The sequence below is a fragment of the Brachionichthys hirsutus genome, chromosome 10, assembly GCF_040956055.1.
Source record: "Brachionichthys hirsutus isolate HB-005 chromosome 10, CSIRO-AGI_Bhir_v1, whole genome shotgun sequence".
Lineage (NCBI taxonomy): Eukaryota > Metazoa > Chordata > Actinopteri > Lophiiformes > Brachionichthyidae > Brachionichthys > Brachionichthys hirsutus.
The window spans coordinates 12,671,357-12,683,209 of record NC_090906.1 but is presented as its reverse complement, the minus strand read 5'-3'; the positions used below and the strand labels follow the sequence as shown (position 1 = coordinate 12,683,209).

At 43.4% G+C, this 11,853-nt stretch overlaps 1 protein-coding gene across 1 annotated transcript in view; it reads left to right on the top strand.

Annotated features, from left to right (window-relative positions):
• Window positions 1-10,803: 10,803 nt before the first annotated feature.
• Window positions 10,804-11,853, top strand: part of robo4 (roundabout, axon guidance receptor, homolog 4 (Drosophila)) — a 10,420-nt gene continuing 9,370 nt past the window's right edge. The window contains 2 exon segments of the mRNA XM_068744402.1: window positions 10,804-10,907; window positions 11,457-11,556. Of these exon segments, the coding sequence (XP_068600503.1) occupies window positions 10,804-10,907; window positions 11,457-11,556 (204 nt within the window).

Genomic DNA, 11,853 nt, shown 5'->3' with positions numbered 1-11,853 from the left:
GGATTATGCACCTTCTCCCTGAGGCACTCCAGAAATCTGACATTCGGACTTGACAGATAATATGGATCAATGCTGTCGGTGTCATCCGCCGCAAATTAGAACAGGACGCTGAAACAGAAGACCGGTGCTCAGAGCCGAGCCGAGATAAATCAAGCCTCTGTTGTGAAGTCATCAAACGTTGCCGCGCCTAGAATCGGAGCTGACATGTGGTTAGCCCGCACCACAGTGCAAACTCACTTCACACAGCACAGCTTTCTTTGGCAAATGACTCACTGCCACCGCAAATCACAGGAAACTACGACCGTTTTATTGGAATTGTGTCGAAAAACGTTTATGTGATGGAACCAGGCAGCCCCGGAAAACAAAGTTTGACAGAGTTTAATAAGGCCATTTCCTTTTCTCTCAGACCTAAAAGGAAAGAAATGTTTCACGGCTGCGCTTTCGTAAAAAACACAGAGTCAAAGCTGCAGCAAACAAGAGAAGGACAATGAGGAAACATCATTAACAGGAAGAGACGAGAAGAGCGCGGACCTCCGCCAAGCAGCTCATTCATGTGGATTCACACCGTCCACACGGTGATCTGGATCAGCACCAGAAGGTTCTAGATTGTTCTTGGTGTCTTTATACACCAACCATGAAAAGTCACAGTGAATCAGAGCTGAAGTGCATTTTTAACTGATTCTTGAATCCAAATGGGGGAATCCGAATTTAGTTTTTTTTTTTATTATCCGAGTCTTAAAGGGATCTAAATTCTTCAGATTCTTCTTCATCAAACTCCATCCAGCAGTTTTTCCATCATCATCTGCTAACAGGCAGGCAAACAGCATCATGTGACCTCAAATGACCAAACATGATCTGTAAACGGATTGTCTCCGAACCTCTGCCCCCCCCCCCCCCCCTTTAACCGGCTCGTGTCTCCACTGGACTTAGGATTAGTTGCAGGCATCGAGCCTGAGGCCAAACACAATGTTCAGAGTCAACCAGTCAACAAAGACCGACACCAGAATAAAGCCAGCCAGATTTTACATTTCACAGCAAACCTCCAAGCAACGGAGGAACATGCTCGGAGAAGAAAAGCGTTCATGTCGACGTTGATCCTGCAGTTGTGTCAGAACAGGAAATAGCATGAAGGAGAACAAAGAGACAGCTAAGCGTCAGCTCTTTGTCTGCTCTGTAGCTTTAAACTTGAGGCTAATGCCAGCAGCGCTCATGTTTCCTCACACTCTCAGCAAAGTCATAATGTTCTGAATGTAATGGAGTGAGGAGAGGAGAAAGCAAGGACGAGGAGCAATCTCTGCACCTCCTGCGTCTCACACGGACAGCTGAAGTCGGCCTCGTGATTCCGCAGACCTGTTTATTCAGACGACCAAGATTATTGCTCCTCAGATGGCTCTTTTTACATCATTTATTTTACATGGAAATGAATTTCGGGACGGCTTTGGCCTGGGAACAATCATTTTAATTTGACCTTTTACATTAAGTCACCAACACAGATTAAATGAAGAGAATGTGAACTCATTAAAGCAAACCTGGCGTTGCAAATAACACAATCCTCTGGGGTCCGTTTCTTTCATCGCTGCTGCCTTGAATGTTTTTTTTTTTTACAATAGGAACAAATAACGTCTGTAAGATGCAAGCGTGTCAGTGACTTTTCAGCACAGCCTGGTCTAATTGTGGATGCGCGGCGCTCTGATGCCACGGGTTGTTCTAAAAAACAACACGAGAGCATCGAGCCACAATGAAAAGTGCAATTAAAATTCAATTAAAATGTACACTTTTTTTTCCAAGGCAACAAAAACAAAAACATATCCAGTGTTGCTGAAGGTCTCAGGAAACACAAAGGAGTTTTATTTAGTGGGAAAACATTTATTTAATTGTTCCGCACGATAAGACAACCAGACACCTAAACGTGCCATCCTCTACGACTGTGTGCAAGAGTTAGTCATTTTCAGATTATTTAATCTCTGAAGTTTACTTTCAGGCTGCACCAGGCATCAATCCAACAACACAATTTGCATATCTGCATATGATCCATTTATCTAATTATTTATTTGTCCTTATTATGTAAGATTCTGTGTGAAATGTCTTTTTGTCGTTGCATCTTGGGCCAAAACTGATTTCTCATCCAATGGGACAACATTTTCTCACTAAACTGGTCATGCATTAGTCCAGCCATGTTAAAATCAATGTGATGCATGTTACAGAACATAGAATTAGACGTTCCAGTGTATAGTGGGTCGGTTATTAAATGCAACAATCTATAAGAGGAGTTTGAATAGAGCTTTTGTTTCTCCGTCAGCTGGTCGAAGCACTTTGGAGATGTTTGTTCCTGACCTGTTGCCGGGATACCTGATCTCCGAGTGCTTCTCTATACTGATTGGAGACACAGTGAAACTTCACCTTGTAGCCGCCTCTCGCTCCGGATTGCACTCGCTGAAACGTCTACGACGAGATTAAAAGATTCTGCTTAAAGATTTCACACGATGTCGCTGCGTTGTTATACGCCACGCCTCTTTAGCAATCGAACGACAACACTTCTCGCACACAAAACGCCAGATTAGCATCATCCCAAATAAATTAGACGAAATTGTGAGAATATTCAATCAACACGAGAATGTCTTTTTCATTTGGTTGGATAATTTACAAATGTTCGGCGTGGAAAATGTGCCTGCAAATGTTCAATAAAATTCACTATCGCAGTTTGTTTTGCAGAAGAGGTACACGTCTAAATATGGAGTTGTCTGATTCTAGTAAATCGGATGTGATATTTAAGATTAGTTGCATTCAAAAAAAAAATACAAATGAAAGGAAAGGCTGCTGGCTAAATGCTTTAACGGTGTCAGTGGGATTTGGATAATCTTGGCAGCTTTATGAAGTCATATCAATCCAGCAGCACTGAGGCATCCAAGATGCCTGAAGCCTTAATGAAATATAATGCAGGAATAAAACAAGGTAGTCCTTCTTCAATATTTTAAGAGCGATAAGTCTTATGAAGCGCCATAAAAGATGTAACCTTCCGATGAAAAACGGAACGCGCAAGCCATCGTAAAATGATGCCGCATTTATAGTAGGTTGACAGAACTACATAAAAAGTCATTTGCAGCTAATCAGAGCAATCATTAAAATGCATTAAAGCGGAATATTCTGTCCTTGCTATTGTGCAGGGCTTTTACTCGAGCTGCTGTTTTGAACCCAGAAGCCTGTGGCACACTGAGGAATGTTCTATCAGGCATCTGCGGAGAGCACTTGGAGATTAAGGAATGGATTTTGAAGAGAAAGGCACTTTTTGTTGCAGTCTTATAGCAAAATAAAGGCGCTGCAATAGACTGAGTGAAAATATTGTCCTTCAGATCAATGGTGTCCTGGAGTGCAATAAGCTGAAACATTCAGATGAGACGAGAGCGGCAGAAAGAGCAAGCACGCCTGAATAATATCTTCGGAGGATAGCGAAAAATTGGATCACGCTCTGGTAAACAGCCTCTTGGAGGTCACAAATTTAGCAGACTTTGCCGGACAGCTCCGGAGTGAGATCTCGTAAGGCCGCCTACGTGTGTTTCTCGTCCCCGCTGCACACTTTCCACGTCGCCTTGAGCCTCGGACAGCCCGTGTCTTTTTGCTAGATGCCATAATTACATCACTGTTTGTCTGTCTGACTCAAAAGGGCTCGACCCTTTAGCGACGTCCTGCCAAATGCTAGTCAACAGAAAATAGTAACAGTGCAAAACTCTTTATGTTTTAGTAGCATGTTTTCATTTAAGCTGTGAAATAAAAGTCCATATATTTGAGTATTGATTGTTACTCTCATCTAACATTCATACTTGTGCTTTATAGGTTGTAATTCCGTTTAGTTTAGTAGTAGTTGTAGTAGAGTAATAATAGAGAAGCAGTTGTAATAGTCGTAGTAGTAGTAGTAGTACTAGCAGAAATAGTAGTAGAGGTTATAGTAGAGTAGTAATAGAGTAGTGGTTAAAATAGTTGTAGTATTCACTAAAACGCAATGCAGCGATATTGAGATGAGTTCTGTACTCAATAAAGTATTTTAAACAGTATTACAGTGTGTGTGTGTGTGTGTGTGTGTGTGTGTGTAACCCACGTCTGAGCGCTTGGTGGGATTCCTGCTTCCGTGATGCGCTGCTGAATTCCCATACTTTGAACGTCACCCAGCTCAGCTGTTAGCAGGACTCTCAAATATAATAAATCCAGGCTTTCCTGCCAGGCTTCATATTTCCCTGCTCATTTTTTTAGGATTACGTGCGTACCAGCAGAGATAAGAACCACCGACACAATGAGGTTCAGAGTTTAGTTAAAGGCTTTTACATCTGGAATATATAATAATAATATGCTGCTGCTAAGATGATTTTGTGCTTGATCCTTGCATTATAACCGCTAATATCTAAAAAGAAATACTGTTTTAAATGTGTATTTTTACTACAAAGCTAATGACATCAAAGGCAATCTATGCCAACACAGACAGATTTTCTGCCACAGTAAATACTCCTACGTCGTCCTCAGCGGCTTTTACGCTGTTCTACGCTGACACTTTGACTTCGTTTATGGAATGCGTCCCTGCTGGCTTTTCATTTCCTCTGCCTGTAAAAGAGGAACGCAATCAGAGCGCTGATGTTAAAATCATTAGCTAATGACTAAAGCCTTTGTATGACTTCTTCCATGCTGTGGCATTCACTGCTTACGCACACATGCCACATTGTTGTGTGCAGAAGAGCATTTCTGGATTTGTTGGAGGACCGTCCGCGGGGCCAATCACTCACGGAGCCGCATGCGGTACTAGTGATATATGGATTGTTCCTATGTGCAGGTTGCCTTTTTCTTGGCAGGAGATGTTCTGATGTTTTTTCTAAGGGCAAAGCCTTAATTGTCTCTTCGTGCTGTTCATACTGTGGGCGGGAAAGAACAGGAGTTTGAATTCATTTCAGCTAATTAAGAAGGCCTGATGTTTGCTGCACAGTTTTTTTTTTTTGGTAATGTCACCTGCAGACATTTTTCTATACGTCATCGGCTGGTTCTCGTAGAGATAGCTCTGGAATGGAATGAAGACAGTTTACACTGAACAAATCCACAACGGCTTGATGCAGGCTCCAGCGTGTGAATCCAGACAGCAATGTCCTGCACCGATCTTCAAATCTCACGGTTGTGGGTCTCACACAAAACATCCGTCTCCCAGCAGACGCCGATTTGGCGCCCTTACTACAGGAACAGCTCTGATGCTCGTTCCACTTTTAGAACAGAACAGTAAAGTGCATTAAATCCACAGCAGTTAATAAAGGGGCTTCCACAGTCTGCTGCAAGCCCAGCAGGCCTGGGTGGAACCAGAACCAGATGTGGGAATGGTTGAAAACATTTATTTATTTCATGTTGATGACACATTGATTAAAAAAAAGTTAGGGCACGTGCACTATGGTTCGGCCACAATGTCTTTCTAACGGTCATACTAACTAAACCATGCAGGAACAGTAACCAAAATAACCAAATCGTAAATGATGTGCAAATAAATTATATTTATACCAATTAAGCTGCTGTTTGTTTGTTTTTTTATCTCACGTTTGAAGACAATAGCGAATTACTGGTGAACCCTTATCTAATCGTGCAGTGGAGAACTGAATCAATATCAAACCTGCATCCAAATATCAAGATAGTACAGAGTTGATCGATACGTTTCTTGTCCCTGGGATCATTTCTCAGACGCCGTTTAGCTGCAGCTACATTTTTGGAAGTCATCTGATGTCCCACCAACAAAAAGAGACAAAGGTTCCCAGGTAGCTTGAATTTACCATCCATTCTGACGGCTGGGGGGGTTAAATGCTGCAACAATACCGCATTTTATATGTCTGGAATTAATGAAAATCAAATAGCATGAATCCCCTTTTTCTGCCATAGAGGCTCCTTTAAAGCGAGGGAATCATGGGCCCATGTTGATTGTACTTCCATGGCACCTTTACATCCCTCCCAGAAACAAACCGTGCTGTTGATGGTATGGGGAGGGGGGGGGGGGGGGGGGGGTCATTAAATGCGTCTGCTGCTCTTCTCTGAGCATAAATCAAGACAATCCATCTCTCTCCGACCCCCCCGCTCCCCGGTGGCTTACTCAGAGCCATGCCAACGCAGCACAGGCGGCGGAATGAGCAAGGGTAAGCATGCGAGGGCCGTCCTCGAGCTGAGCTGTCTGATGGTATAAACAGGCCTCTGCCTTCTCCCGAGAGCAATAGGGATCAAGATGGCTTAGTGGGCATGGCCTGCGAGGGCCCGGCCAGGGCCAAAAACACAACACAACACAATTGTCTTAAGAATTGCTGCTCGACTGAACATGAGGAAAACCGGCCTGTATCAAATTGCTCACGGGCTCGGAACAGGGCCGAGATGCACTCCGCTGAGGATACCCGGCAGACTAAAGCCTTATGAATAATTCTAAACATCCTCTCTTATTTTTTTCTGTCTGATTTAAGGAAGCCAGGCCCTCAAAAACAAATTAGACATGTCGCAATCTGACTGCGAGGAAAAGCCTCGGCAATGTGAGGACTATTAATCTCACAAAAACCTCCGATCTTCTCGAGAATGATGCATCTCTCTGGCAGCATGCAGGGGGGGGGGGGGGGGGGGAGGCAAAGGAAATGACAAGACATTTGCTCCTGGTTTAATTTCCTCAATTGCTTTATGGCCATACATAAATGCTTAAATTGGTTTGTAACATATGCCGTCTTCGCTCTGTTTACTTCCTTCATTTAGTGTGACTGAATCACTTTATTAGTGATTACCCCCCCCCCCCCCCCCCAAAAAAAAAAAGCTGCAGGAATGCACAGCATCTCACCTCATCATGCAATTTACCCATATAGTAGGAATGGGAATATGCAAATGGTGTCGAGGCATTTTGCAGACTCAAATAGGCCCGTGGGCTGCTTGTCCAATGACACAAATCATCAATTAAGATCTCAGCAGGCTTTTAGGGATAAACTAAATTGGCACGATCTCTATCTGCCGATACGCGGAGCCGCGTGGGGTGCACCACAACAAAGAACAAACATCACCGAGGGGGATTGGTAGCGAAGCGTTTCAACTCGTGCGTGTGTGTGTGTGTGTGTGTGTGTGTGTGTGTGCGTGCGTGTAAAATGCATTCCCAGTTGAATCCACCACTCTGGGGACGATCATTTGATTTGTGTAAAAGGAAGCAGACTCTCAGTTGGTCTTTCAGTCACTCACAGCAGCATCAGTCTTTCAAAGCATTCACTTCCACAGGGAGAGAGTTTAGTTCTGGGGGGGGGGGGGGTGCTCAGCACCTGCCCAGTGTGTTTGACGGAGGAAGCAAAATGGTCAAAATAGCCATTGTGATTTGTCAGGGAAGCAGATGATGAGCAAACAAATGGTTCAGGCATATTTAATTAAGCCGACATGCTCTGAACCAGCGCTTCCACTGCAACAAACGGATTTGTATTTTTGTTTTTACCAGGATTAGATCAGTCAGCTAAACCTGAAGTTACATTTAATGAGTTTTACAGAACGTAATTATTGCTTTTATTTATCGCTGAGTTGTCTAAGAGGCATGTGTGCACGGGTGTATTTGTATGCGAAGAAAATGATGAAAACACAGCAGCACAACTTTCAAAGGCACGCCATTTAACTGCACAACTATGAAAAACAAACCAAACGTGACCCCAGTGGGCAAATAGGACGCGAGTTCCTTCAAATCACACTGACAGCGTTTCGCTCCAGTCAAATGTCTCCTATGGGTGAAATCGTTATTTGGGCAATTGTGGAATAAACGAGTCATCAGAAATAGAAGCGTGGAGTGCGGCACACAAAGAAGGCCAGTGTTCATTCTGGAGAGGTTTACCAAGGCGCGGAAGTTCGGAAGGCAAACATTAAACCTCGGTGAAAGCCATTGGAAGTTTAGTGGAATGCAGAAGGACTTCTAACATGCAGACTTTTCAAAGAAAATAGTGCCTTATAGTTCTCTGGAATAAATTAAGGACTCGGATTTGACTTTAAAAAAAAGGATGTTGTTTAAAGTTGAGACTGAAAAGGTCACAAATTAGATTATTACTTAAAATAATACATTCACAGACAGACTGAGCAATTTAAATAAGCACTAGCAAGGCTACATTTCAACGCCCAGGTCGTATATATTTTGTTCAATGTGGTTATGCTCTGGTAATTTATTATTTTTGTTCACAAATAAAAACAGATACACACACACACACACTAGCGTGCAAAAACACACAGAGACCCAAGAAAATGATCATGAGCATGAACACAGACTGAAATAACTTTGAACTGAATTGTTCTTGCCTTTTTTTTCTATCTTAACAATATTTTCCTTTTATTTTATAATATTTTTTGCCTCCCCCTAATTTTGCTCGTCAAAATAAAAGCCTTAGAAGTCGAACAAAACAGCGCGGAACTTTTGACATGAGCGGTAAATAACAATAGCGCGCGTTTCGGTTGTTTTCTGCGGGAATGATTAAAACGCCATGCGGAATTCCGGCGCGATAGAAATAAACCGACAGCTTCCTCCAGCTCATTCTGCCCGATCATCATCCGCCTCCCTATTATTGAGTCAAAAGCATCTGCGCTAAACACAAAAAACACAACAACACATCCGTCACACATGCAGCACAAATTAAAGACACATTATTATTATTTTAAATCCAAACGCCGCATCAAGCAAAAAGGAGATTAAAAAAAATCCGCTGGTCTTTCAGTCCAGCAGAAAAATGCATCTCCCCTCGCATAACTCGCTCCTTTCTCTCCCCCAATTCGGCTCCCCCTCCCTTTCCTTTCTCTCCCTCTCTCCCTCCCTCCCTCACTCTGTCTCTCTTCCCCTCTCTCTCTCTCTCTCTCCATCTCTCTGTCTCCCTCTCTGGCCTGACTGTCTGACAGTATGAATAATGTCCTGCCTTTTGTAATGACGGGGGGAGGGGGGTGGGGGGGGGGGGGGGTAAAGGGGTGAGAGAAGGACGCTGAAGTGGTGAAGCCCTGTTCCCATGCACACTGACACTGAAAATGAATGACAGCTTACCTGCATGCCAATCTTCATCAGACTGACACTGGGCTGACAGCACAGCCTATACTCCTCCACGCAGCCGATGACGTCAGCCACAGCAGTCCCCTCCCATCTCCGGCTCAGCCCCCCCCCCCCCCCCCCCCTTTCCCAGCGCCGGGCTGTTGATGCCTTCCAGTGTCCGTGGGAAATACGGCGATTCGGTGTCGGGCCTCACGACGACGGGAACCAACGCAGATGTTCAATAATGATCGAGAAAGGTTGAATATTATGTTTATTAGTCAACAGCTGGACGTTTACTCCGTGCCCGCTGGGTTCTATTTTGTAAATACAAATAAACAACAGACAAACTATAGCTGTGAAAATGAAATACTTTCATTTCATTTCATTTCACATGAAAGCCCTTCCGCTTTCATGTGAGGTACAAATATCTCTGAGAGGAAAATTAAATTGTTCTTAGTTTTATAATTTCCCTCTTGTATTCACACACTTTGTTTAAAAACAATTTGCTGTTTGGCTTTTTTGGGTTCTTTTTTTTTAATCGCCTTGATTTAATTCAACCTTTCTAAAGTCCAGTATTCATTAATCAATCCCGGATTCGTTTATCTTTTATGTTCACAAAAAGGCAACGCACGCACCGCACACGGAGACGCCTCCACTCCGAGTGGCTGCACACGCAGAAGCACGCACGCGCTCACGTGCGGGCTTTGAATCGTAGATGCGGCCAGCCCTCTGTCGGTCTGCATTAACTATTACATTTGTATTTGCGCCGCGCACACGCGCATTGCAGGCCTAAATGATCAGTAGATAATCTGAGGTAAAAACACAATAAATGAATATATATCAGAAGAACAGATACCCTATTGATCACATTGAATGAATGAATATATTTATTAGATAGAATGTTAGAGTACAAGTCCAGTCACACAGTAGCATGTATTACAGTACAAATAAAGTTAAACATCCTGTCTAAGAGGAGCATTTCAAAAAAACCCTTGCAGCCTTGTTTCCGTTGAAAGTCCTTCGTAAATCATCCACAATTAACAATACAAATTTGACAATACAAAATATAACGCCCATCTGTAAAAAAATCTGTAAAATTACCTTGTACTTGTACATGCGTAATGACAACAAAGTTGAATTTAACCTAAGAGAAACTGAAGATGCATTTTTTTCAACAATGATTTCAGTGAATGACAACTCTGCATGTCTCTGTGTTTACCTGCTAAGCAGAAGTTTGCAGGTAACCAGATTAGTAGTTAGTGTAATTAGTTTATACGTGCAGCATCCAGTATTATGTGCACTGCGTTGCTTTTGTATGAATAAACAGTATGTATCTGCAATGGTAGCTTTCTACGATAAGAACGATACAAGGTCTGCTTTCAACAGGAAGCGCTTATTAAATAAAGTTTTTCGACTTTTCAGCAACGACGCGTGTAATTGGTCCGTCTTGAGTTCTTGCATCCAATGAAGCGCGAGCTTGCTGTTACCAGGAAGTAAACCACGCGCAAAGCTTTAGCGCAGCCTGAAAGGTTGCGTTCACGGCTCTCTCTCATTTTGTCACAATTCGCTGTTGTGAATTGACGGTGGATGTAATTCGGATCCCGTTTTTCTAGTTAATTAATCGGCATACCAGAGTTAGCGGCTAACGCCTGGCTATGGCTGTTCGTTAATCGATGTGCCAGTTCGGCTAGCTGGCTAACAGACGACAGCTTAGTAACGTAATAATGAAGTAATAATGCCGCCGCACGTTACCGATTAACTATTCTGCCTGACTTGAAACAAAACAAGACATGGCAGGCGCCGTGTTCCACATCGGCGCGGGCGTTTACGTCATCGCGGTGGTTTGGATCGCGGCTCTTGTGTGCGGAGCGATGCTGCTGAGAGCATCTGCGGGGTGAGTGACCGAGGCAGGCCCGCGATACGCGACACCTTCGCGTTAGTAGCTGTACCGGCCAAAGCAGACATTTATTGAGCATAAAGGATACTATGTGGCATTAGTACGTGTTCTCCGTGAATTCGGCATTTGTTTAACGAGTCATATTGCTTAAATATGTTTGAAATGAAGCGCTATAAAATGAAGGAGCTCCTGTCTGACTGTCCAAGTCTGTGGTGCGTTTAAGGACGGGAGGAAAATGGAGGATATCAAAATTCCAGTCCGTTCTAAAACTACTGCAACGGTCCGACCTTCTTCCAGTGAAAGGCAGTAATTGTTAATTTCTCCAGAATGCAGCGACACTGTGGAATTGTGTAAGGAATGACAGTAAAGTTTAAACGGAAGGGGGACGCTGCTGTTTAATTGGAACGATAACAACGTATATAAGCGCAATAAAGAATAAGTGCTATTGCTTTGCTGTAAGTGCTGCTTTGTAATGACATTATCCTACGAATCCTGCATTTGCTGCACGCTTTATGAGCCGCTTTGTGTGCTTGTGTTTGTTGCCAGGTTGGGGGCTGTCCCCGTTTTCCTGGCTCTCGTCATCACTCTGGTTCTGGTGTTGTTCCCTCGCAGCTCAGACACAACTCTCCCTCTCAAGGAGATGGAGGTGAGCTCCGTGCCTTGAACGCAACACACACGCTCGTCCTGCCGAGACTCAACGTGAGTCTGGGATAACGTATTAAAATGCAAATACAGCGCCCCAGCCCTTGGTTCAAGTGTTAACAGTTGTCCTACAGCAAGTGAACTGAGCACAAGTGCACTCCTGACAATTCCAGTGGCCACTTGAGATTTGATCTTTTTCCTGCTTTATTTGCAAATTAAACATCTAAACTGGGGGAAACAAAGGCACAAATAACTTAATGTATAGCATCTGGCCAATTTGCAAGGCTTAAATAATTAATAT